This window comes from Mus caroli, unplaced genomic scaffold (genome assembly GCF_978045245.1).
Source record: "Mus caroli unplaced genomic scaffold, Mus_caroli_1 scaffold_7, whole genome shotgun sequence".
Lineage (NCBI taxonomy): Eukaryota > Metazoa > Chordata > Mammalia > Rodentia > Muridae > Mus > Mus caroli.
This window is the reverse complement of record NW_028227262.1, coordinates 140,972,609-140,994,046: the sequence shown is the minus strand read 5'-3', so window position 1 is coordinate 140,994,046 and position 21,438 is coordinate 140,972,609. Positions and strand designations below refer to the sequence as shown.

The 21,438-nt window shown below is 40.6% G+C and overlaps 1 protein-coding gene and 1 pseudogene across 2 annotated transcripts in view; one reads left to right on the top strand and one right to left on the bottom strand.

The window, feature by feature from the left end:
* Umad1 (UBAP1-MVB12-associated (UMA) domain containing 1) overlaps positions 1 to 21,438 on the top strand; it is a 193,974-nt gene that overhangs the window by 95,917 nt on the left and 76,619 nt on the right. For both annotated transcript variants that reach the window (XM_021164346.2, XM_021164347.2), the window contains exon 3: positions 12,474 to 12,535. In XM_021164346.2, coding sequence (XP_021020005.1) covers positions 12,474 to 12,535 — 62 coding nt within the window. The remainder of the gene's footprint in view (positions 1 to 12,473; positions 12,536 to 21,438) is intronic.
* Positions 16,576 to 18,348, bottom strand: LOC110295932 (lysine--tRNA ligase pseudogene; annotated as a pseudogene).

Genomic DNA, 21,438 nt, shown 5'->3' with positions numbered 1-21,438 from the left:
TGCATTCCGCCCCATGATTCTTCTTTTGCTTTCCTGGGCTCCTAGAATGGTTTTGGTTTCTAAAGAAACCCAGGGAAGCAGCATTAAGGCCCTTTGGATGTCTTTAATACTGAATCCCCCTGTTTAACCCCTGAGTTCTATCAGCAGCAGCCTTGTTTCTCTCCTGCTGGCTTCAGGACGATGGAAAATGGCTTTAGTTCAGAAGTTTCAGTATTTGATTTAAAGATCTGTATTAACACTGGAGTTTTACATAATTTGTAACTGCTTTATCTGTATTTTCAAGTCCCAGCACTTCATAGTTGTAGAGTTCTTGATTTAGGTTACTCAGAAATTTACATTTTTATCATGGTCACTCGTGTGCCTTGCTCCTCATTTTCCTCTCTGTCTCCCCATCCCACTCTGTTTCTTAGTTGGGATTTCACAGTCCTCTTCCAGTTGTTGGGACTATAGGCTCTGACCCCAAGCCTGACTCCTTCATGAATTCTTATGGGGATCAAATGCCTTTTCTTATGTGAGAATCTCTATAGTGTTGCATATTGTAATGTTCAGGACATTCTGGGGTCACTGCCACCAATCATTATTGTGAGTAGTTCTGCTATGAACTTAAAATTTGAAAAGAAGACACAGAAGGGAAAAGGCTCTAATGAGGAAGCCTGTGAGTGTTGTACTGAGCACCGTTTTCACAGTATTTTATATGTGTTATTCTACCACCACAGTGTATTGTCTCTCCTGTGTTTGGTGAAATGTTCTAGGGAATGAGTCCTATAAAGGAGGGATGGTCTCTCGTTCCATTTCACATGGTGCTTAGCCTACTGCATGGCATATAAGGTGTTTACTAAATGCCACAAAGAGCTGGGCTTAACTTGAACCTGATTGTAAGTACTGTTGTTTCTACTAACACTTTCTCTGTGAACCTTTGCAGGTACCCATGGAGGGCTGACTTTATCTTTTTAGTCTTTGTGTGATTTCTCTGTTGAGGTGCATATTTTCTTTTCTTACTCTTTATTTGTTTATTTCTAGTTGGTATACAGTTTGTACTTGGGCTTACAATCCTTCCCGGTAGTTAGACGGATGAGGCAGATGAGTGACAAAAAGAGTCTGTTGACAAGACCAGTAATGAAATGCAATGCAAAGACTCCCGTGCTGTGTTTCACCCCAGAGAAATGAGCTGCGAAGCTACCAGGTTAAATGGTGTTTGAAAGTTTTTTGTCTTGGTTTTTGTTTCTTTAAACTAAGGGTATTAATAATTAAGAAATAAAAAGAATAGGGAATAAAGAAAGTAAAAAGAAGGAATAAATTATAAATAAGGGGGAAGCATATGAGAAAGTGGTTTGAAAATTCATAAAGAAAATGTCATTAAAATATACACAAAAATAACGGTCACGAAAGCCTTATCAAGTAAAATAGAACAAAATATTTTTTAAATCTTAAAATTGTTAAATTTTTAAAATAAAAATATGAAATCTAGTAAAATAAAAAAATACCATCAATTAGTATTTCTTTGTTGCTGGCATGAATGTAGTCCCAGTACCTTCTTTATTGTATCTGTAGCTTTCTCTGCAGGTGGGAAGAAGTCTGCTAGTCTCTGTGTTGTTCAAAATGTCTTCAGTTCTGGGACAGATTCCTGAACAAGGGTCAGCTCTCCTTAGGGGTTTCTCAGTTGTCATATAGGTTTCTCCCCCAGTACCTGTCCCCCTCCCCCATTCTCCAGCTACAGCCTCCTCTCTGGCAAATAGAATAATTGTACTTCCCAAAGTGGTTTTCAGCACCGAAGGCCGGTGCAGTGTCTGTTATTTTCCTTTGCTTCCAGGTTCTCTTTCCCTTTCTGGTTTTCTGCCACCACCCCTCAGCGTTGCTGAGTCTTGTCCGTGTGTTTGCCAGGGGCACTGGCTTAGTCTGTGGAGGGAATAGGGGTTCTGGAGGGTCAGGATGTGGCGGTGCTAAAGTTTCTGCTCTCCTACCCAGAGGCTTGATAAGAGTCTCACTGAGGAATGGTTTCCTTCTTGCCAGACCGGTGTTCTCATAGCGAGAAAGGCCCCTTAAGGGGAAGCTGTATTCTTCTCTTCAAAAGAATGGAATCTGTGTCCTAGGTACAGACCCAACATTCTAGCTGGGCTGACTATGGAGCCGCTGCGCAGGAACCCAGATTTGCTTATTAATGCCATGCTAAATGAAAGGATTATTTATCTCTTTAAGGAGATAATGCCCCTTTCCCTCCCAGAATGCTTGCCTGCTGTTCATCACTGTGAGCTTCACTGGGTGTGCCCTCCTCTCTCTCAGCTACTTACAGGTAGTGAGTGGCTTTTTCTCTTCTCCCCCTCCAGCCTCCAGCCTGCTGAGATCTACAGCTTGCCTGTCCTAGAAATGTTCTTTTAAACTACAATAAAGTTGTCCTCAGGCTTTCTATTGAGCCACTCTTACTTTCTTTTATTAATGAGACTGACAATCTCCAGAGGTGATCCTAAAATCTTCAGTAACTTGTGGCATCCCAGGTGGGGTTCCCAGAATTTCACAGGCCTGGGAGGAAGAGAGTGGCAGCAGCTCGGTCCAGAGTCTCCATACCCCACACGGATCTCCTGTCTGCAGCGGGGACTTTGCACTTAGCTCTGAAGGCTTTCCTCCTGGCTTGGGTTTTCTGACCCAGAGCCGGCAGAGGTTAGTTCTGCCCCCCAGTGCTGTGAGCTGAATTCCGTGGTCAATAAACCTCGCATAGAGTGGTTTATTATTTTATCTGTTTCTTTCCTGTACGTACTGCGACCCTTTCTTGCGGTTTCATTCTTCAGTCAGGTTCTTTCCGTTCAGATTCAGGAGAGCTAGGGATGTGACGCTTATCTTTCTCATCACCGTGACCGGTCTTAGAATCCGTCCTTCTTGCCTACAGCCAATTCAGCAGGTGTTTAACTTTGTCAGTATCCCAAGGTGTTTTATCCATTGCTGGTGCGGTAATGTAATATGTTCTTTGGTGTTATTTTGATTTGTCTTTACGATGTATATGCTTGAACTTTTACTTACATTTGTTTGCTAACTATGTTCCATCCTTCATTGCTTATCTTCTCCTATTCATGGTTCTTTTAAGTTATAATGTTTGTCGACACACTGTGACCAGAGTCCTGGGCATGCTATGTGTGGAACAGTTAGGGATTCTTGGCTCTATATTCCTTTTTTCTTCATTATGACAGAAAACATACAGATAGGCTGACAAAATTAGAAAAGATAAGAAGAACTAAACTGAACTGTAAGGGACTTGGATGTGTGTTCAGCTAGATTGGATACCTTAGCTCAAGTTGTTTTGGTTTGGTTGTTTGATTTTTTGTTTGTTTGTTTGTTTTGGGGTTTTTTGGTTTTTGGTTTTTGGAGACAGGGTTTCTCTGTATAGCCCTGTCTGTTCTGGAACTCACTTTGTAGACCAGGCTGGCCTCAAACTCAGAAATCCCCCTGCCTCTGCCTCCCGAGTGCTGGGATTAAAGGCGTGTGCCACCACACCCTGCTTTAACTCAAGTTTGTTTGTTTGTTTTTTTTTGGCATATTCAATTGAGATATAATATTCAACTGATAGTAATAAAATCTCCTGTGTCATTAAAAATACAATAGTAAGGCTGTCAGCATTGTGTGAAATTGTACTAATGGTTTCTTTTTTTTTTTTTTTCATGGTTTTTCTGTAACCTACTGGATATTGTCTGTTTTAGCTGAAGCAAAGTACTTTATATGTCTTGGTTAATTCTGAGACTTTCTTGGAAACAGAAGAAGCCAGAAGGTTGTATGTAGAACGGGATGTGAGAAGAGGAACACTTCCAAACATTTTTTTTCTTGTCTTTATATAGGCCTTTCCCTTACAACAAATTTCACAAATTGCCTTTAGAAATACAGATGCCAAACAAAAGGCAGGCTCAGTTTTAATGTCTCCTTGTTATTCTATTTTCTGTTGTTTAATTGAGAAGGGAGATGAGAAAATGAGCCAGGTTCTTTATTCTCTTCTGTGGTATATCCGGCAGCTGGAGAATGGCAGTGGATAGCTGTCTCTTGTGAGACAATGCTGGGGCCTAGCAAACACAGAAGTGGATGCTCACAGTCAGCTATTGGAAGGAACACAGGGCCCCCAATGGAGGAGCTAGAGAAAGTACCCAAGGAGCTAAAGGGAACTGCAACCCCATAGGTGGATCATTATTATGAACTAACCAGTACCCCGGAGCTCTTGTCTCTAGCTGCATTTGAATCAAAAGATGGCCTAGTCGGCCATCACTGGAAAGAGAGGCCCATTGGACTTGCCAACTTTATATGCCCCAGTACAGGGGAATGCCAGGGCCAAGGGGTGGGGGTGGGTGGGTGGGGAACTGGGGGGGGGGAGTGTATTGGGGACTTTTTGGATAGCATTGGAAATGTAATTGAGGAAATTACCTAATAAAAAAAAATAATAAATTAAAAAAAAAGATGTTGGACACATTAAATAAATAAATAAATAAATAAATGCAGAAAGATCATCAATATCCACTACATGGCTTCAATTAACTGAGCATTTTTAACTCAAGTTTTAAGACTTAATGAGGAGTGTGTTGTAGAATCAAATGGCACCTTTAGCAAGTGTGGGTCCTAATAGATCACTATTGAGTGAATTTAAGGAAGCCTGCCTCATGTTACGCCTAGAACATGTATGACATCCCTCTTGTTGCTTTCACTGTCTCTTCCTGTTCAACATGTTATAACAAAATACCACGAACTAGGTAGCCTATGAATAAGAAAACAATCTTATTTCTCGATGCTGGAGACTGGGAAGTGTAAAGTCACATTGTTGACAGATTTGTTGTCTGCTGGGGGCCTGCATTACACAATGCAGAGCATATAAGAACATTGTCTCGTGGTGGGAGCAGAGAATAGTAGCCTCTTTGGCCCTGCCTTAGATTTTCCATTGCTATAAAAAGACACCATGACCAAGGCAGCTCTTATAAAGGCAAACATTTAATTGATGCTGGCTCACAGTTTAGAGGTTCATTATCACCATGGCAGCATGCAGGTAAACATGGTGCTGGAGAAAGAGCTGAGAGGTCTGCATCTTGATCTGAAGCCAGCCAGGAGGGGACTGTCATCCTCAGGCATCTAGGAAGAAGCTCTCTAAGTCCATCCTCACAGTAACACATTTCCACCAATTAGGCCACACCCACTCCAACAAGGCCACACCTCCTAACAGTGCCATTCCCTGGGTCAAGCACATTCCCACCACCACAAGTCCCTTGTAACAGTGTAACCCCTTTCTTGAGCACTTCACCCCCATAACCCAGTCAGGGCCTTACCTTCTACTATCGTCACATTGGTGGTAGGGGTTCACATTTGGATTTTGAGGGACACTGACATTTAGTTCATTCATAGAACTGAAGAGAAGACAACAGGTACTTGATAAAGGTAGAATAGCAGCGACACCTGCACTTACAACTACAGCATTTCCTTCCAACTCTTTACCTTGGTATAGTTAGTGTTTGTCATTTTCTCTCATTTGATCCTTGTAACAGCCACCTTGTGTAGTGTCACCATACCCATTTTTCAGATGAAGAAATTGAGGTTGAAAAAGCTTAAGTAACTTACATAAGGTCTTGAAGTAGTAAACGATTTGGGTGGAGCTCTGACAGATTTCAAAGCCATTCTCTGTCTAGATTTCCAGACTGCCTTGTAGAGTGAATGTGACTAAAGATTTAAACGGAGCTAATGGTGTGGCCATTCCCCTGTTCTCCCCACTACTGCATTTGGTGAATGACTAATAGGCAAACACTCCCAGGCGGTATTTGCATTTTAAAAGCAGTGTTCCTTAACTCTAATGAATCTCTAATTGGTAGAATTGGTTGCAGTGATATTTTTATTTTTCATCTTTTCCCAACATATTAGCTTTGTGAACTAGCATACTAAGAATAGGTTTTGCTACAGCCTTTTCACACATAACGTTGCTCTTATTAGTCTCCCTTCCTTATACTCCCCCCATCATACACACACACACACACACACACACACACCTCTACTCTAAGATGTTTTTAAATTTAAACTGGGGCCTTTTTTCTTCTGTGTCTTCAAGGTGGCTGGCTATCTTTTTCTTCTCTGCAGATTATAATCTAGTCTGGAATAAGTTATGCAGTAGAATGCAGCCATATAGTGCTTAGTATGTTCCAAATGCAGCAGAATGAATTAACAGGGCATTGTGAAAAAAATTAATAGAAAGGCATAAAGTGTCAAGTAAATATAATATATTTTTAGATCAATGTTGTGTCAACATTGTTAAAAAATTCTTAATCTTCATTTCCTATACAGTATTAACTAATGAGGTGATATAAGTTGTTTACAGGCATAAGGTGACTAAATTACTCTATTATTTTTACTTAAAAGCACTGTGAAAAAATTTTTGTCATTTCTTTACTACATAATTTCTCATATACTAAAATGTACTAAAAATTAACTGAGAACTTGTGCTCTGCATGTTTTTCTCATGTTTCTGACCATAGAAATATTTTTTTCTATGTGAACTCCTTGGGAGAGTTTTCTTGTAGATTATGGTCTCGGATATGGAATTCTAGAAATAAACCCTTTCCAATAAAGAAAAGATGAAAAAGAATTTTTCCAGTACCTATTTTACTTTTGAGGTTATAATACATACATATATGCATGTGATATATGTATGTGTGCATATATATATGTATATAAAATTTATATATATATAAATATATATATAAATTTTATATATATATATATAAAATCACGTATTGCTTCATTTCCCTCATCTGTTTCCTCCCTCAAATCCCTCCAATCTATCTATTGTTACATGTGTTTGTAATGTGTGTCTGTATAGCGTTACTTGTGTGAACTTGCTTTCAGGGCTAACCGTTTGGTATTGGACATGCTCTTGCCTGGGGAAGACTGTCTCTCCTGCTCTCAGCTTTCCTTAGCTGCCTGTAGTTCTTTATCTAGGGTTGAAGCCTCATGAGATTTTTCTCTTCTTGTTATTAGCATGTCTGTTGGTGTCATTCTTGTTTAGATCTTGTTGGTTAGAATTTATGTGTGTAGCTTATGTTTCTAAGAAAGACAGTTCCACAACAGACTTCCTACTCTTCTTGCACTTAGAATCTTTCCACCCATCATCTGCAGGGATCTTCAAGTCTTAGGTGCAGGAGTTGTATTGTAGATGGATTAGTTGTATTAGACTGAAAAACTACATTTTGGTGGGTTGTCTGTTACAAAAAGAAGTTTCCTTGATTAGAGATGAGGACTGCACTGACCTTAGGTATAAGGTCAAATATTTATGTAGTTAGGGATTGTGCTAATTTAGTCGATTGGTTTTAGGTCTCTGGTAGTTGGCTAGGTTTCCAGTCCAGGCATGACCTCCCTGTTGTTGAGCTAACTCACTCATTGTGATCTCTCTAGTTGTACCCTACTCCTGTCTCTTTATATGGAGGCAAAATGCAGTTATGCCCCTATCAGTCCAATCCTAGTTCTTAGGAGCTCAAGGATGCGCTGGTAATGACAATCTTCTTCCATATTAAATATGTCCAATTGAGATAAAACGATGATAGCTAGATATTAAATCCTTTTGCCTAGAAACTTATGTTGAATGATGTGGTTTAAATCAAGACCTCCTTCCAGTTGCAGGATATGCTGAGTTGGGAAGGCTTCCCCTACTTGGGAGAGTGGAGTGGCATATTCTCTATGACTGTCTTTTATCAAGAGAAACTAAAGAAAGGGAAGAACTAAGTAGAACTAGATCTTCCCGTACTCACCAATCCACAGAGAAAAGAACAGCCAGGACAAAGTGGTAATAGGGCATAATGATCTGTTCCTTCAGTTGCCTACCATCAAACCCTCTGTACTGGCCTCCCTAGATGGACTACGGGAACCTTTGGTCTCCTTCCCCATGCCTGCAAATTTCTCTGCTTGTCTACCTTCCCTTAGGCCTACTGCTCACTTTCTTATGTCATTTTTCCTCTCCTACCCCGACCTTCTCCCAATAGAATTAAGGTCATGGTGATACTCTAATGACCCTCCCTTTCTCATCTCCTTGAAGAGCTCAAATATTTTTTTAATCCCATAAAATGCACAGTGTACATATTCCTCTCCAATGGGGATTAGTAAACTCTCCAGCCTACCAGCTGTTTTCATAAATAACATTGTCTTGGATCTTAGCCACTTACCAGCTCACATGATGTCTGTGGCTGCATTTGGCTACAGTGGTGGAGTTGTGAAGTTGGGACAGAGACCATATGGCCTCCGAAGCCCAACCTGTTTACTATCTGGCCTTTCACAACAAAAATTAGCCAAAGTATTTCGCATTAGTTCTCTAAGATCACAATGAGCGCTATTAGTATTTGTAGCCTTTATCATTTACTGAAAATAAAATCTATACTTTTAAACAAAGAAACTAACACAGTTATAGTATATGAGGAATTTTGCTTCTAGTAAAACTTTAAAAGTTCTGGATAAACACCAAGGGCATTGTATATTTGCTTTAAAAGGCTAGAAGGAGGAACAGAGGCTAACTCTCATCAGAACTCTCATCAGAACTCTCATCAGAACTCTCTAGAAGGAGGGGCAGAGGCTAACTCTCATCAGAACTCTCTAGAAGGGAGGACAGAGGCTAACTCTCATCAGAACTCTCATCAGAACTCTCTAGAAGGGAGGACAGAGGCTAACTCTCATCAGAACTCTCATCAGAACTCTCTAGAAGGAGGACAGAGGCTAACTCTCATCAGAACTCTCATCAGAACTCTCTAGAAGGAGGGACAGAGGCTAACTCTCATCAGAACTGTCATCAGAACTCTCTAGAAGGAGGGGCAGAGGCTAACTCTCATCAGAACTCTCATCAGAACTCTCTAGAAGGAGGGGCAGAGGCTAACTCTCATCAGAACTCTCTAGAAGGGAGGACAGAGGCTAACTCTCATCAGAACTCTCATCAGAACTCTCTAGAAGGGAGGACAGAGGCTAACTCTCATCAGAACTCTCATCAGAACTCTCTAGAAGGAGGGGCAGAGGCTAACTCTCATCAGAACTCTCTAGAAGGAGGACAGAGGCTAACTCTCATCAGAACTCTCATCAGAACTCTCTAGAAGGAGGGACAGAGGCTAACTCTCATCAGAACTCTCATCAGAACTCTCTAGAAGGAGGGGCAGAGGCTGACTCTCATCAGAACTCTCATCAGAACTCTCTAGAAGGAGGGACAGAGGCTGACTCTCATCAGAACTCTCATCAGAACTCTCTAGAAGGGAGGACAGAGGCTAACTCTCATCAGAACTCTCATCAGAACTCTCTAGAAGGAGGGGCAGAGGCTAACTCTCATCAGAACTCTCTAGAAGGAGGACAGAGGCTAACTCTCATCAGAACTCTCATCAGAACTCTCTAGAAGGAGGGACAGAGGCTAACTCTCATCAGAACTCTCTAGAAGGAGGACAGAGGCTAACTCTCATCAGAACTCTCATCAGAACTCTCTAGAAGGGAGGACAGAGGCTAACTCTCATCAGAACTCTCATCAGAACTCTCTAGAAGGAGGGGCAGAGGCTAACTCTCATCAGAACTCTCTAGAAGGAGGACAGAGGCTAACTCTCATCAGAACTCTCATCAGAACTCTCTAGAAGGAGGGACAGAGGCTGACTCTCATCAGAACTCTCATCAGAACTCTCTAGAAGGAGGGGCAGAGGCTAACTCTCATCAGAACTGTCATCAGAACTCTCTAGAAGGAGGGACAGAGGCTGACTCTCATCAGAACTCTCATCAGAACTCTCTAGAAGGAGGGGCAGAGGCTAACTCTCTTCAGAACTCTCATCAGAACTCTCTAGAAGGAGGGGCAGAGGCTAACTCTCATCAGAACTCTCTAGAAGGAGGACAGAGGCTAACTCTCATCAAAAGTAGTTATCATTGCCACTGGAAGAGAAGAGGCATAACGTGTGGAGCCTAGTGCCACAAGGAGGAATGGAGAGAATGGGGTACAGGGGAGTGGCCAGCACCAAATCCTGACTCCAGAGCTCCCTTTCAGAGCAGTTGGCTCTTCACCCCCTGGACCAGCTCTGGAGATGGGTTCTCCTGACACATGCATGGCTGCCGTCACTCACTCACTGACTGCCTCTGCCCTCTGAGCTTTACGTACTTGTCTAGCAGAGGGAGGGGAGATCTTCCCATACATGACAGGCAGTCTTCAACAGTTTTTCCAGAGAAAAATCCACCAAAATCGTCATGATTATTTTCTCTCTTTGAAATGGGTCGTAAAGTATAATCGATATTTCTAAACTAAAGTATCGTGTTTTATATTTCTTACATTTGTTTTTATTTATTGTTCGTTATTTAATCTCTTAAGTGGATACAAAATAATTGAATTTTCCCCATGATGAAATTATCCAGCTGGGAGAAAATCCAGAAGCTGTATCTCACCGTGACCTGATGTATCTCACCGTGACCTGTTTTACTTCACCGTGACCTGATGTATCTCACCGTGACCTGTTCATTTCCTTTGTTGTATTTGGCTTCGTCTTGTGTCTTTGTTTGATGCACTGATCTTGCAGATGGCAGTTGGCCTGTGATGAGTGACCATCCTACCTGAGCCATCACCCCAGTGGCATTTCCCCTTGCTTCCAGACAGATGTATTGTGTCTTTTCAAGAACAGTGGCTCATAACCTCTCCGGCTTCCCTGGCAGTAGGGAGAAATAGAGAAAATGGCGTGTTCTCACCTTGAAACAAGAAAATGGCAAAGGAAGCATAGATTCTGTGCCGGATAATTCTAGCTGTGTGCAGTGTGAGGGTGGCTATGGGGGAAGTGATAAATAGTTTAAGTAACTTTTCCTGGAGAGTGTTGCCTGCTTCCTTGAACGTTCTGTTTGGTCCTGGATGAGCATTATTAACATGGCACAAGCATTTGTATCCTATGGCTCAGTGTGCTGCCATGCTCATATCTGTAATTAAGAAACTGAATTCCTTGTACTCTGGTTTCTCCACTTACGTATTATCAATGAACAATCACTGTAAACAGCCACCTAGAAAGCCAATTGGAATTTTGGACATCTTAGATTACAACAATAGGTTGATTTAACTTTTGTCTTAGCAATAAAATTATGACTATATAAAGACCAAATTTGTAAGGGTTTTCTTTTGGTATGATTTTTTAAAAATACTATTAACTTTTTTGGAATTTCAAAATGATACCACAATTATATTACAAACAAAATATTAAAGTAATGTTTTATAAATTTGTCTTTTAAATTTCACAAATTTTAGAAGTTATGTTACACGTTCAAATACAGTTTTTATTAGCCACCTTTAAAGTGTTTTTGCCACAGATTTATAGGTGAAATACTACAAAGAGAAATTTGCTGTTCTTTAAACCAATAAAAATTGGATGTCTGTTTTGTCGCTAAGTTATATTATATGCAAATGGAAACAGACCTGATAGACTAGAATGTCATTGATTACTCTATATTGAAACACATGGGGGACAGTACCTACCATCAGAAAATTTAATTGTCTGTGGTTGTCAGATAAAACAAGGTTTGTTTAGTTCTGTATAGCTTTCAGAGCCTTTTCCTTAATTGTCATCCCTGATGAACTAAGCTTTTGTGTTTCCTAAGGAAAAGTTTACCTCAGGAAGCTTTCCGTGCTCTATCTCGACTGCTGCTCATAACTCTCCTTACCATCTGCACAGTGCTTACCTGTGACTTCAGTCGGCTCACTGTTCGGGACATTCTTAAATTGACCTAATTGTATGGCAAGAACAATTTACAAATCACTAAATTAGTTTCTGATTATGCTTCAGAGAAGTAGGCTAATTGGGTATGTACTGACCATGTGCCAATTCCCAACTATTAGTAATTAGCAAATTAAGGCAGGCCATTAATAACTTGTTATGATTGTACTTGCTCAACTGTGGATCTATTCTGTGTCGTGTAAGTTAGCCTGCTCCAAGTTAATTTAGCAATGGAATCTGCGGAGGCACCAGACTTAGAACTCGTGTTACTAACTGAAGGCTCTTTATGTGTTTGTTCATGTTCTTTCCTGCTGTGAAGATTGTCTTCTATTGGGTTTACTGTCCCACAGAAATATACATATCTACTTTTATCCACAGGAACAAAAGAAAAAAAAAGCCATAAGGATTAAATTTTATGAAAACAAGTTTAGAGGACAATTACTCATGTCATAAAGAAATTTGGATTTTAAAATAGTTTGCGTGTCTTTAAGTCATAGCTTTCTTAATTAAAACATGACTTGATAAACACAATTCAAATTGATGTTCTTTTTTCAGTGTAAACCTGTGTAAAGCAGGATACATTTTAGTATGTGTTTATGGAATGATTCATGATATCCATGTAAAAATATATTTTCTTACTCCTTAAAATTAATTTGTTTACTCTGTAACAAAGGAAATGGTGGTTGTTTCCATAGCATGAAGCATACAGTACCAAAAAACACTGCAAACAAACCCAAGAAAATTGTCCTTATAACAGAAAAGTTCTCCTCTGTCTTATAGGAGATACAGCAAATGAAATGAGATGTAAAAGTTCTGAAGCAGAAGGCAGCCAGGCTTTGGAGGTAAGGAAAAGGCAGTGGGAATCCCGGGGATGCAAAGGATGGCTCTGGGTGCAGAGTCTCTGGCTGATTCACAGCAACAACTCACACGGAGAAGCGGGGGGGGGGGGGGGGGGGGGGGGAGGGGGAGGGGTGTAGGGGGGAGGGGGTGTCAGTGAGAGCAGCTCTGAGCTAGCTGCCTGGGAGAGGCTGCCCAGCTCTTGTGGGGTTTCTGGGTCAAGAAATGAAAGAGGAGGGGGTAAGAGAGAAAAATAGAGTTCTTGAGTTAGAGCAGTCTATTTTTGAGTGAATTTTGAGAATTCTATTGTCAGACAATATTTCTCGACTATCTGGAGAAAACCAGTTTATGTCTTCTTTTTCCATAAAAAAGTTGTTTTCTCCTGGAGGGAATGTTAGTATGTTAGGGTTCTCTATGCACAATGTATTAATAGTATTTAATCACTGAAGTAATTATCTTTAAGGTTTAGGGGAATGTTGGGTATTAGTTTAATACTTAGGTGGAAGAAATCGGTGCGATTGTGCAGCTTTCTGCACAGTTCTTGTGCGTGCCCTGGCTCGCCAGCAAGAACGACCTGCAACAGGATCTTTCTGCACACGTTTATTGGGAGAGCGTGATTGTAGAGGCGAAGAGACCCCAAGCCCAGAACTGGTGCTGCTTATATAGGCCTAGGAGAGGCGTGTCTCACACCCGGATTGGTTGTGCTTGGGTTATGCTTATGACCTCATTTGCATGCCTACATCTGATTGGTTAACTTCTCTCTCATCTGATTGGTTAACTTCTCTCTCATCTGATTGGTTAATTCTCAAGACCTCATCTTGGCAATAGAACCTTTACTGCCTATGTATGCCTGGTGGCCAGCAGTAGCCACCTGCCACTCTGCAACAACACATGTGGCTTCCCACACACAGTGCCTCATTCCCACATCTTCCTGCAGAAGGAAAGCACGTGCATCAGTGAGGTCAGTCTGTCTCAGCACAGGATCCAGAGTGTGTGCTCAAGAAGACTGTCAAATGAATACATTCGTTACAATTCATTAATTAATAATGAGCTACAAGTAAAAGTTGCCTTTATTTTAAGGGGTTTTTAATAATTTTCACTAAGCAAATGTTTTATAATCAAGGGAAACTTACTTAAATTGATGAATAGGAAGAAAAATCATTTTATTTTTTCACTTACCTGCATTTATTCTTTCATTCATTCATTCCACAAATATTTACTAAACCGTGACTATGCCTAAGACACAGTACAAAGAACTGGGTAGGTAATGATGAAAGAAATGGATGAAAGAAAGAAAGAAAACCTTGTACTTTGGACACCAAGCACCTTGATCTCTTCAATTTTACTTCACTTCAAGCACAGAGTGAGAGCTAAGTGTTGCTCATGTGTACCCGCTGTGATCGGAATAAAGCACTGCTCTGTTGGAGGCTTAGGAAATAGCTACCATGACTTCGTAAGTTTTAATTGCTTAGTGTCTTTATCAGGTTACTGTTACAAAGTGCCATACTGTGTACTGACTTACAGACAGTAGGAAGTTATTTTAAGTTCCAGAACTGGGAACCCCAAGATCAAGGTGCTAGCAACTTCGCTATCTGATAAGAGCCTGCTTTTTTAGTTCATGGGTGGTTCCTTCTTGTGTCATCACATGGAGCTTTGACCTTCACCCCTTATTAAAGGAAACAGTCCACCTTATGAAGGTTCCACCCTCACGACCTAATTATCTCCCCAAAGCCACATCTCTTAATGCTATTACATTAAGAATTCAGTTTCCACATGTCAAACGAAACAGTTGGGGGTGGGGGAACTGCAGCATATTAAAGGATGTACTGGATATGTCTATAGAGCTTGACAGTGTGTGGATGCTGTTAAGTTTGCTTGTTGGTATGGAGTCTTCCAAGGCTCCTTCTTAAGGAAAGGAGCATTCAAAGTCACCAGGGAATTGAGCTGGCTCATTGTCAGGCTGTGTTCTAGACTTTTCATTAGTACCTCAGAGGCAGTGTACATACTCAGATGAGTTAGAAGTACTTGCTGAGCAATGGAACAGCCAGTGTTCGCTATCAGAGAGCACAAAAGAAACAGGTGCTACAGAGGAAACCACATAGTTAAATCATAAGAGACTATCTATGGTTTATCATAAAAAAGTCAAAATTATTTGTCTTTACCTTAAACACCTAAAATAGAATTCTTTATTTCTCTTCTTTAAAAACCCAACAATGAAAACATTGGTGTATAGTCTGTACTGCTTATACCTTCACGTAGAACAAAACTATCATCTAATCTGGGAGTTTTAAGCTCTGGTGAGAGGCTCACAACTCCCACAGTGAGGGTAGTATGTATGAGCCTATGGCCCTGAGTATGGGACTGTCTAGCCAGCAGACTACATTTTACTTATATCTAAACATTTCAACCTTCACTTGACCATAGAGAGGTCTACTTGTTGATTTTTGCAGCCCCAAAGCATCTCTGTCCAAGTTTTCATCATCTCAACATATCACTGTTATCTATGGCAGGTGTAGAACTGAATCCCTGAGGCATCCTTGGCTCCACTCTGTCCTTCACATTCCTTTGTATCTCTTTCATGTCTTGTCATCTTAGCCTCTGGATTCCAGCATCCCTCAGCCTTGTCACTGTTAGAACACAAAGCCACCACTTGTGCCAGGTTTCTACCTCCAGTGTTCCCTTAGAGCCCACTGGTCGCATAGCAAACCAAAGTAAATGTCAGGCACACTGTTGATTGGCTTGAGACTAGCTGACTTCTCACTAAGGAGAATGAGCACTTAAGCCTAGAGCGGGCTCCAGGAACCCCTGCACCTTCCATTCTCATTCCTCCCCATGCCCCAGCCTTCCCTCCGGGCCACTGGCCTTCCTGTCATTTCATGATGCTGAGCTCTTTCTCTTCTTGTCCTGTATGCAGCTGGCACTCATGCTCATTACCAGAGCTTGCCTTGGCTCTTCGTTGTCATAGAAACAATCATTTATTTTGCTAGCCTTTCTCATGACTACCTCTGCTGAAGTGTCACAACCCCAGTCGCCACCACATAACTTTGTTTCATCTTCTCCACTACAGTTATCTCAGTTTCTGATCATTTATTTACCACCTGTCTAGAATTAAAATAGATCTTATAACTCAGATTCACATCTGGTATATACAAAGTCCTGTCAAAAAAATATGTTAGCGATTGATTCAACAACCAAATAAAAAACCCGAATGTCATTTGGATGCATTTGTCTTACCTCCTCATCAAATCCTGATGATTCTACCTACTGAGCATTTTCGTAGCAGGCTTCTTTTCCCTCAGCTAGGTCCTCATCTGTGCACTTGACTGTTACTGGATCACTGTTTCTTTCCCAGATCTCTTTCTAAAAGGTGGGTTTTGTTACGTCAGTACCTCTAAAATGCCTTGAGTAAGAACTTTACCTCAGCCGCTACCTCTTGTGAACTCTTTGCTCCTGCAGCCAGAGACAACCCCATGACTTCTGACCTCTTTTGCTGTTCTTGATGATTTCACTGTAATACCATGCTTAGAAGGCAGAGCGCATGTCTTTGTTAGCTTCACAGCCTCCTGTGCTGTGCCATAAATGCCACTGGCAGTGACTTTTCAGTTTCTGATTAAGTAAGTGGTCTTCTTTAACAAATTCTGTCTTCTGTTTTATATTAGAAACTAAATCTTTTCTCTCTGGAAAAAGAAGCATGTTTTGTGTTTTGTTTTGTTTCGACTTCTTAATAGTTACCCATTTTTAAAAAAATCTTACTTTTGGCATTCTCATTAACAACAAAAATGATTTAATGATTTTTAGATAGTTTTGAAGCGTATATATTCAATAAAGATATTATAATTAATATACTAGCAGGGAGGTTCATAGTTCACTTTATTATTTTTTTAAGGAGAGAAATGGTTTATTTGGTAACAAGGAGTAAAAAAGAAATTCTTTAATTCTTCTCTCTTGTGGTGGTTGGACTGCAGTGGCCAGATGGATGCCACATAGGAATCGCTTCCTCAGACCAGATCTCCTGAGATTCAGACGCCATAGTTGCATGTATCTTCTAGACAGAGTGGCTGGCCTCTGTGCTCTCTTGAGGTTTTAGTGGCCATTGCAGTTTCCTTCTTGTCTTCAGGCTTCGTGGCAGGAAACAGAAGTACTTCCTTCATTTTGTTGGAATCTGTGAGAAACATAGTAAGTCGATCAATCCCCATCCCCCCGCTGGCTGTGGGGGACAGCCCATATTCCAGGGCAGTGCAGAAGTCCTCATCTATGAAGATGGCCTCGTCATCACCAGCAGCCTGGGCCTTGGCTTGTTCTTCAAACAGCTGTTGCTGCCACACGGGGTCATTCAGCTCGGTGTGGACATCACATACCTCCTTCTTCAGGACGAACAAAGTGCTCACTGAGACCCTCTTGGGAGCAGGGCCATTTGGCCAAAGGACTCGTGATCTGTGAGTGATCACAGATGAGTGTAGGACTGATGCATGTCACTTCGAGGAACTTTCCAACAAGCTTATCAAGGAGCCTGGCTGTGGTCCGAGGTGGGAGCCATTCAATATCTTTTGCAACACAAATATCATCAAGAATTTTTCGAGTTTCTTCAATTTCTGGCAATCTTCTGGCAGCTTCACACCTTGGGCTTTCTCAAGCTCTTCTACCATGCTGATTCTTCGGAAGGGTGGGGTGAAGTCGACCTCGTGGGCTTGGCCTTCCGGCCCATCTGGGTGGTAGGTGATCTTGTAACTGCCTGTAATGCTTTTCACCATTTCTGACAGCATCTTCTCTATGATCTCCATGAGGTCATGATAGTCTGCATAGGCCATGTAGAACTCAAAGGTGGTGAACAGGATTGTGAGTCAAATCAATCCCTTCCTTCCAGAACTGGCACCCAATTTCATAAGCGTGGTCAGTGACACAACTACCAGCATCTTGTGGTAGAATTCTGGAGCAATTCTCATATACAAGTTCATGTCCAACTCATTGTGATAGGTGATGAAAGGTTTGGCCACAGCTCCCCAGTGACGAACACATCATGGGAGTTTCAGTCTCTTGGAATCCTAGCTCATCCAAGAAACTTCTTATATATGCGATGATCTCAGAGTGGACGATAAATTTCTGCCTCACAAAGTCATTCAGGATCAAGTCCAAGTATCTCTGGTGATACCGTGTTTCCTTGTCTTTGAGATCAAAGTGAAGATAAGGCAGCATATGCAAGCGGGTACAGCAGTGTGATCTCCTAGGGTGATGGTCAGCCCACCCTTTGTGATTTTCCCAGGATTCCCCTCAACTCCAATTATGTCTCCCTGGCGCAAGTTGTTAGTTATGTGAACAAATTCCTCTTCTGATTTATAATTCCTGCAGTTGGCCATCACTTATAATTTGACACCCTCTGCTCAAAGGTCATAGAAGATGAGCTTTCCCCCAGAGGCTCTCTTGGCATGGATGCGACCTGCCACTTTGAGGGTAACATCAGTCAGGTGGTCCCAGGCTGCAGGTGACTGTATTCTTGGATGAACTGAGTGAGTGAGGTGTCCACATGGTACTTGTGTGTTTGCGGGTTCTCCCCTCTGACCTTCAGGTGTTGGACTGCTTGACTTCAGATCTCGTAGTATTGATTTGAGTCCGGAGTCTTCTCCTCAGCACCCACACCATTGTCATCCGTGTGGTTGGTTGTGGCACAAGCAGTCTGGTTTAGCTGTTTCTCACAGAGCTCTTTCTGCTTGGCCTCTTTCTCTGCCAGTTTCTTCTCAGCTTTCAGATGCCTCTTCAGCTCATTCTTGCTTAGTTTCAGCTTGCCATCCACTTAGACTTCACTCTCCTGCAGTGTGGCCATCTTCCCCACTGGCCTGACCCAAAAAAATTATCCATAGTTCACTTTAAAAGACTAAGAAATGAAGAAGTGGTTGGTTGGTTGGTTGGTTGGCTGGCTGACTGGCAAGCCAGCTGGTTGGTTGCTTTATGTGCTAAGACAGAGCCTTTGTATGCTAGGATGGCCTAGAACTCAGTCTAGCCTGGACTAGCTCAGACTCTCAGTGATCTTACTGCTTCAGACGCTTAAGGGCTGAATTACAAGCATAAGTTATCATATCTATCTGTAGAAATAACTTGATAAGAACATAAGAAGGGGTTCCATAAAGCTAGAAGTAATGTTTGTAGTGTTTTATGTTTGTACATGTACACATTTATGTTTGTGTGCATCTCTCTCTCTCTCTCTCTCTCTCTATATATATATATATATATATATATATATATATCAATGTATATGTAAATGTATGTTTATTCGTATGTACATGTGTATTTAAATGTATATTAATGTTTATTAGGTTTCATGTTTGTGTACGTATGCATATTTATGTTTGTGTACATGCATATATTTATGTTTATGTAAGTGTGTATATACTTGTGTGTATAAATGTGTATTTGTTTACATGTTTATATTTATGGTTTGTACACGTATCTTTGTGTATGTAAATGTGTATATGTTTGTGTGCATAATTTATATATTTATATATGTTTATATTTTTTAGGTGTGTATATGTGCATGTTTATATGTATGTATATATTTGCTGAAAACATGTTTTGTTCTGGGTGCATTGTATTATCAGCCATTGAATAAATGCTTAATGTTTGGTCTGCACAAATACTTAGAGGACAGGAATTTATCCCGTTCATATCTGAAAAGCTGTGAGTAGACACCTTACCTTTCATTGTCAGAATGATGAGGACATGTGTGCACACAGTTCATCTCTCGTAACTATTCTTGCCTATTTCTTTGTATTTTCAGTTGGGCTTTTTAACTATAATAAGAGCTAGCTGGAGTTGTAACTTGGTATTGGGAGTACACTTGCTGGGTTGTAGGTATTTCCAAATCATAAGTTGAATTTTATTTTTCTTGTCCAGTTCACCCTCTTGCAACCATCTGCCATCATCTATCTATTATACCTTTCTTCAATACTCATTTGGATTTGAGTATTTTTTTCTGTGTCATAACTGTTTTGGCATTAATTCATTACATAAAGACACATTACAAATCAGATTGTTAAGTGTTCACATGTTTTTTTTTTAATTAATTTTAAGCAGTGTTTCCCAAGGATTGTTTTCTTGTTTGTTTCTCTCTTTTGCCAATTAACGTTTATTTCAGGATAGTATTTATTTCAGAAAATTATGGAAGTATTCTCAGCACTATTCTACATCTAATTCTTGTATTTCAAACACTGTTTCCCTAGAATCAGTACACTGTGGCAAAGAAGCCAAACACAGTATGCTAATTAAATCACATTTTGTAATTAGTATATGTGATGTACTTTTTTCCTTTGTAATGATTTTTTTAACTTAAAGTATAATTACATCATTTTCTACCTTCACTTTTCTCCCTTCAACCCTTCTTATTACCCCTGGCCCTGGTCCTTTTTCTCAAGTTTGTAGCCTCTTCTTCTTTAATTGCTTGTGTGTGTGTGTGTGTGTGTGTGTGTGTGTGTGTGTGTCTGTCTGTCTGTCTGTCTGTCTGTCTGTCTGTCTGTGTCTGTGTATTTCTAAATATATAAATACAGGTGGCTTTTTCCATATCTTACTTATACACCTATAATTTCAGGGCTAACCACTTAGTATTAGTACAGTCAGGGAGCTCTACTCCCAGGGGAGGGCTATTTCTCTAAGTGCTCTCAGAGTTCTTTAACTGTCTGTAGTTACTTGTCTTTGGTTGGGGCCCTTTGAGATTTCGTGCTTTCATACAAGCATGGGTATTGGTATCATCCTCATTCACGTCTTGTTTAGGTAACCAAGTTGGTGACAATCCACAGGTGTAACTCCTGGTGTTTCTGGGAGACACACTCAGACAGTAGACTTCCTGTTCCTCTGGGTGTTACAGTCTTTCTGCCCCATCTTCCAGGTGGATCCTTACGTGTAGGAGCAGGAGTTATGTTATAGCTATATCAGGTGAGGCTGAGTATCATGTAGTCACTTTTTCTCTGCATTTTGGTTGGCTGTAGTTCTGTCTCAATCTGTTGTAAGAGGAGATTTATTTGATTAAGCTGAGAATGGCATTTATCTGTGTGTTTAAGAATAAATATTTAGAATACATCTAAGAATTATGCTGGTTTAGTAAAGTGGTTCAAGTAGGTTCTTCTCCAAAGGCCATAACTAACCTTGAGTAGTTGGCTAGCCCTCCAGTACCAAAAATGTTTTCCTCTTGTTGAGCAGGTCTTGAACACAATTCAAGAGTTGTTGACTATGACCAAGGTGTTCATGCCACTGCTGCCCTTTAGAATTAAAGGGCCATGCTAGTCCTTCTCGGGCATCATAGTTGGGGGGGATTGTTCCTTGCTCTCTGTGTTTGGAAGCTTGATTGGCAGCTCTTGATACCATGAAAGCTAGTCTCCAGAGAAAATGCTTTGAGGTTAAACCAGCTCCTTCTGGGTCCTGTGTCCAGAGTGCGTGGTGTCTTCAGCAGTAGGGACTTAACTTTCCCAAGGGGGTTTTAGATGGATTTTGCCACACAGTATAGGACTTTATTGTACAAGAATTAAGAGGCTGGAAAAATACCAAATATATTCTCTCATATGCAGAATCTAAATTTTTTTTAAAAAAAGAATAAAACATGAAAGTAAATGTGAAACTATTTGCAGAGAGGAAGGGGACTGGATGGGCTAGGAAAAGAGGGTAATTGGTAAGCATGATCCAGAGACACAGTATACAAGTAGCGAAATGTCATAATAAAGCTTTACTTTGTATAATAAATATATACTAATTTAAAAAGTTAACTAAATAAATGATAAGTATTTAAAGATTTTTCTTCAATTTTTGAGTACATTGCAGCTTTTCAAACTTTTTGTATTTTAGTTTGTAAAATTTTCTAAAAAAATAAACATGGGAATCTTACTAGCTTCATAATAACATGCAACTTTTTAAAAACAAGTTTTCTATA